The sequence below is a fragment of the Aegilops tauschii genome, chromosome 7, assembly GCF_002575655.3.
Source record: "Aegilops tauschii subsp. strangulata cultivar AL8/78 chromosome 7, Aet v6.0, whole genome shotgun sequence".
NCBI classification, from domain to species: domain Eukaryota; kingdom Viridiplantae; phylum Streptophyta; class Magnoliopsida; order Poales; family Poaceae; genus Aegilops; species Aegilops tauschii.
In genome coordinates, this window is record NC_053041.3 from 453,313,769 (window position 1) to 453,318,513 (window position 4,745).

Below are 4,745 nucleotides of genomic sequence, written 5' to 3' on the forward strand. Positions count from 1 at the left end.
ATGTGTGTCGAGCAGCCGTTTGCTGCGTCCCATTTTTCTATCCAAATCCCCTAACGCAGCAGGCGATGGAATTAGTAGTTGGATTTGAACTAGCGTGTCACGGCTTATACGCAAATGGAAGCAGACCGAAGGCGAGTGTAATCCACTAGGAGACAGCACGTGAAGTACAATCTCGATGAGTAATCTCGCATGTCCGGTGGTCCATCGGGGCAAGCCCCGCTGCCAGTACTCCTCGGCCATCATGGCTGTCCCCCGGGCGCCCCGGCGCGCCGCCATGACTATCCCGCCCGCCCCGCCGGCGCCTACCCTACCGACGGGGCGGCCCTAGGCCAGCAGCATCGATCGATGGCCACGGCGGGCACGCGCGTCGCATCCGACGGCGCCCGGCCCCTCCGCCGCCCGATCCCGATCCGACGGCGCGCCAGGCGTTCGTGCATGCACTCAATGGTTCCCTCCCGCGGACGCGTGCGTGCGGCTCGGCTTGCTTCGTGCTTGGGACTGGGTTGGAATGGGTGGATTGCCCTGCCACGATGCCCACCTCCATTGACCGGGGCCTCGCCTCCCCTCCGCACCGCCATTCAGCCGCCTTACAGTCACCGACATGTGGGCCGCTCCTTTCACCCGGCCCCGCGCGTCATCGTGCGTGCGGCCAAAACGATGGCGTGGGCCGCGGGGCAGGGCTCGGGCTCGGGCGCGGTGGGAAGCGGCACGCGCACCCACAGCGAGCACGAACCCATCGAGTGCGCACGCCACCTCATTAATTTCGTTCCCTCTCTCCCCCCGCCCCCGCCCCCATTCATTCATTCGTTTCCATCACTGCGCTGCGCCGCGGTGCTCTGCTCGCCATCCTCCTCCTCCTCCCCCTTCCTTCCTTCCTCTCTGTATCTACTCAAAAGGAGTGCAAGGCAAAAAGAATCAATAGAGAGAGGGGGAGGGCAAGGCGGGGCATGAACCCACGCACGCACGCACGCACGCACCAATCCGAGCATCCAACGCTCCCTTCATCCCTTGTATAAAACCCCGCGCTGCGGCCAGCGCCTTCCATCCATCCATCCGCTCTGCTCCTCCCTGCTCTCCACCGGCCTGCTTGCTTGCTCGTCGGCCGCGATTCCTCTTCCGTCCAGATCATCCATCCACAGTTCCACACCATACGCACCTCGTCGACTGACTGGTAACAGCACAGCCATCGCCATTACATCCCTCGCCTGCTCTGCTGCCTCGAGCGCGCGCCAGCAGTGCCTTGATGCCGTTTCCGTTTGATGCAGAGTAGGATGCCGTGGGTGGTGCTCTTCCATGTCGTCCTCTGATCATCGCCGCCGCTCCGCCGATCGACAGCGACCCAGGAGGACATGCGAGCTGGGTTCAACGGGCCTGACGCGATCGTTATGACAAGTGGCGCCGTCGCGTATTACTACAGATTGACGCAAGTCTGCCAGGTGAAAAACTAGTAAGCTACTACAATGTTCTTCACTCTTTCTACTACTCTACTTGTTTAGTTTCAGATTGATTCTTGTTGATGATTTCTTCCTAGCTTTTGAGCATCACTAGTCTCATGCTTGCTTGCTAGTGGGAGCGGGAATGAATCATGATGCATCATCTCATCTTCTAGTATAGTTGTAGATAAGCAGCAACTTTCTCATTGGTGCTGTCCGTTAGTGTTTGATAGGAAAGGAAATGCTGTTGCATGCAGACAGGAAAGCTTGCGATCGGGGCCCGCGTTTTGACGGAACTCGACGTCCACGGGCTTGTTGACAAAGTGGTTTGTTAGTGGTCAAAAGAAAAAGACATGGCGTTTTCAAGCAGTGTCTTTTTGTTTTGCCTTCTTTTTTTGTTGGTCGACAAAAGATGGGAGTTGCAGCTAGTACTACTCCAGCGCTGCTTTGGCTTATGTATTCTTTGCCTCAGACAGGGGAGCATGTTCGTGCGCTTGTTCGTCTGTACTTCTTGACATGCATAGTTAAAATAAGTAGCACTAGTAACTTCGAATTAACAAATAGCAGTATATAGATCCTAAGGTACATGAAATTTAAATAGTTTGTTTGGTTCATAATGCCCTTTGCCACGTCAGTGAATTGAAATTTCGGGTAACAGTACACTCTGAAGTTCCATTTTGCGGATCGTATGGAGAAAAGAACAGTACACTCTGTAGTTCCTCTGCTTCTAGTATCGTAGCTGCATGCTGAAACAGTAGCGACAGTTCAGATTTATTCAGTAATAATGCAAGTATCGGCACATAGAGTTAGACACCCACATTGCTACTCTTATTAGAGCATTTCCCTTGGAGAATCGAGTAGGACGTCTAGCGTGTGTTATGCTTTAGTGGTGTCCTACAGTACGCTGTGTACCACCCTGATCATTACTTGCAGCCAAGTAGAGCACCTTTTCCTTTTTGACGAGCGCTATATGCCACTAGTCGTCTACTATGATCTGTCCGTGCATGTATGCATTCATGTTCAGTCTCAAAGACTAGTCGCTGCCACCCTCTGTACTCATTTTGCTCTGTTCTCGCGCTGGGAAATCTTGGCACGCTTCAGAACAATCAGAGGCATCATAAGATCATGTGCTCATAAGCCATGATCATACATTGCACTTCCATCATACTCATGTTTGCATTTCCATTTCTTTTAACTTTTGTTTGATTGTCTGCTCGTGATTCCTTCACTAACGTATCTTGCCACTGCCTTCCTGCTTGCAGGCCGAATACTTCCGCCAGCTGCTCAAGCCCGTGACGTAGATTCGACCACAAAATCCCACACATCCACCAGAGACAATTCCATCCAAAACAACCTCAAACCCAGACAGACTGACTGCATCAATTTTGAACTGAACCCTTGAATTCTTAGTTCGTTTTCCTTCCATTCGAATTTCGAAAGCAACACCTGTCATTTTCCTTGAATTCTCCACCGAACCGATCCATCCGCAAAGACATCTCCAGGAGTTGAGCAGCTAGCAGCAACAAGTGAAGCGATGCAGGGAGATCCAGGCTACGGGTACGGTGGCTACGCCGCCGGCTACGGCTACGGCTACGGCGGTGGCTACGGCGCCGGCTATGACATGGCCGGGTACGGCAACGGAGCCGGAGGAGCCTACTACACCAACGACCGGTACCCCGCGGCGGCGCCGCCTGCCTATGAGGACCCGCTCGCCGGTCGGAGGCAGCACGACTTCCCGGCTCCGCTCACCGGGCTCGAGTTCCAGCCGTCAGATACCTGCCCCAAGAACTACGTCATCTTTGATCAGACCTATGACCGGAGCAGGGTGATGTACCACCCGTCGCTGGCCAACAACTTCGGCTCCTCCGGGGGCTACGACCAGCACTGCAACAACGGCGGCTACGACCAGAACTACGTCGGCAAGAGCACCTACTACGGCGGCGACCAGGACGGAGGCGAGTGTTCAATCCGGCAGAAGGAGGACACCGACGAGATCGACGCGCTGATGAGCTCCGGGGACGGCGACGAGGAGGACGACGTGCTGAGCACGGGTCGCACGCCTGCCTGCCGCGGAGGGGGCTCGCCCGACTCCACCTGCTCCTCCGGGTACGTGGTGAGCGTCAGCCCGACTGGCAACGCCGCGGGCGCCGGCGGGGGCGGGGAGAGGAAGAAGGAGCGGATGAAGAAGATGATGAAGACGCTCAAGGGGATCATCCCCGGCGGCGACCGGATGGACACGCCCGCCGTCCTGGACGAGGCCGTCAGGTACCTCAAGTCGCTCAAGGTGGAGGTGAAGAAGCTCGGGGTGCGCGGATCAAGAAGCTAGGGAGGGACAGCGACCTCACATGGCAATGCAGGTCGAGCCAATGATGGAGGCAGATAAGACGGGGGAGTTGGTGCTCGCTCCTTTTTGCGCTGCCATGATGATACCATCCCGTGGAGCTCTCGAGGATCAGTGGAAAGGAATGATATGGAAGGATTCAGTTGCCGCACGCGCCGATCTCTCGCCCCTCCCTCCCTCTAGCTGCGTGCGTGCCTGGATTGTTGCTTTGCTTTTGTAGAAGTTGCTGCTTTTCTTCCGCCCTCCCCCGCCCCCTCCCTGTCGTATCTCTAGGTGCCGGCTGGTGTTGTAACTTGCATGCTGATTATATACACCGTGTTTTTGTTTATCCCCGTCATCATCCCTCCCCCGGGCTCCGCTCTACTTCTATAGAGTTGGCTTACCATGTTCTTTATTGTTCTTTTATTTTTTAGCAATGGCGGTTGAATCCCCTGCAACAGGACTTGAATCTCTTATTGGGGCGAAAATTTGTTGTAGAAATTTCATATGATGGGAGCTTAAGATTTATTAAAAAGATGCAATTCTATGAAGGCGTCTCTGAAATTCTGAATTAAGGGGCTGGCTTTCGATTTACTGCAGAATGCTACTTTCCCACTTTCTTTGGATTACAAACATTTTTCAGGGAGTTGGGCTAAACGGGAATTTCCTAGTATATTGGAATTCCATCCAAATAGACCATACGAAGTTTTGATCATGCAAATCTAAGAGCATCTACAACCGCAACCTGCAAATCCGAGCCCTCAAACGCTCGCTCCACTAGACGGGTCGGACGCCTCGGACACCGCACTGGCCTCCGCACGGGTTGGCTGGCTGGCCCGAGCGTGTACCAGATGAACGACCCCGAGTTCGACCCCCGTGATGCTATGTGGGAGCCGAGGAACACTCTTGAAGAGTACTCCCTTTTCATTGTGAAGCAGATGCCACCTTCCGTGCACGACACCGGAGGCCTGCCGTTCATGAAGCATGGTTGT

The 4,745-nt window shown here is 54.7% G+C and overlaps 1 protein-coding gene across 4 annotated transcripts; it reads left to right on the top strand.

Annotated features, from left to right (window-relative positions):
* Positions 1-787: 787 nt before the first annotated feature.
* On the top strand, positions 788-4,165 carry LOC109746189 (transcription factor bHLH144). 4 transcript variants are annotated; one of them, XM_020305319.4, is made up of 3 exons: positions 788-1,171; positions 1,271-1,447; positions 2,696-4,165. In XM_020305319.4, the coding sequence occupies exon 3, from the start codon at positions 2,968-2,970 to the stop codon at positions 3,757-3,759; it is 792 nt and encodes a 263-aa protein (XP_020160908.1). In that variant the 5' UTR covers positions 788-1,171; positions 1,271-1,447; positions 2,696-2,967; the 3' UTR covers positions 3,760-4,165. The 4 variants fall into 4 exon arrangements, with proteins under 4 accessions (XP_020160908.1, XP_020160910.1, XP_020160909.1 ...); XM_020305321.4 differs by having other exon boundaries at positions 789-1,171; positions 1,271-1,436; XM_020305320.4 differs by having other exon boundaries at positions 801-1,171; positions 1,266-1,447.
* Positions 4,166-4,745: the final 580 nt, after the last annotated feature.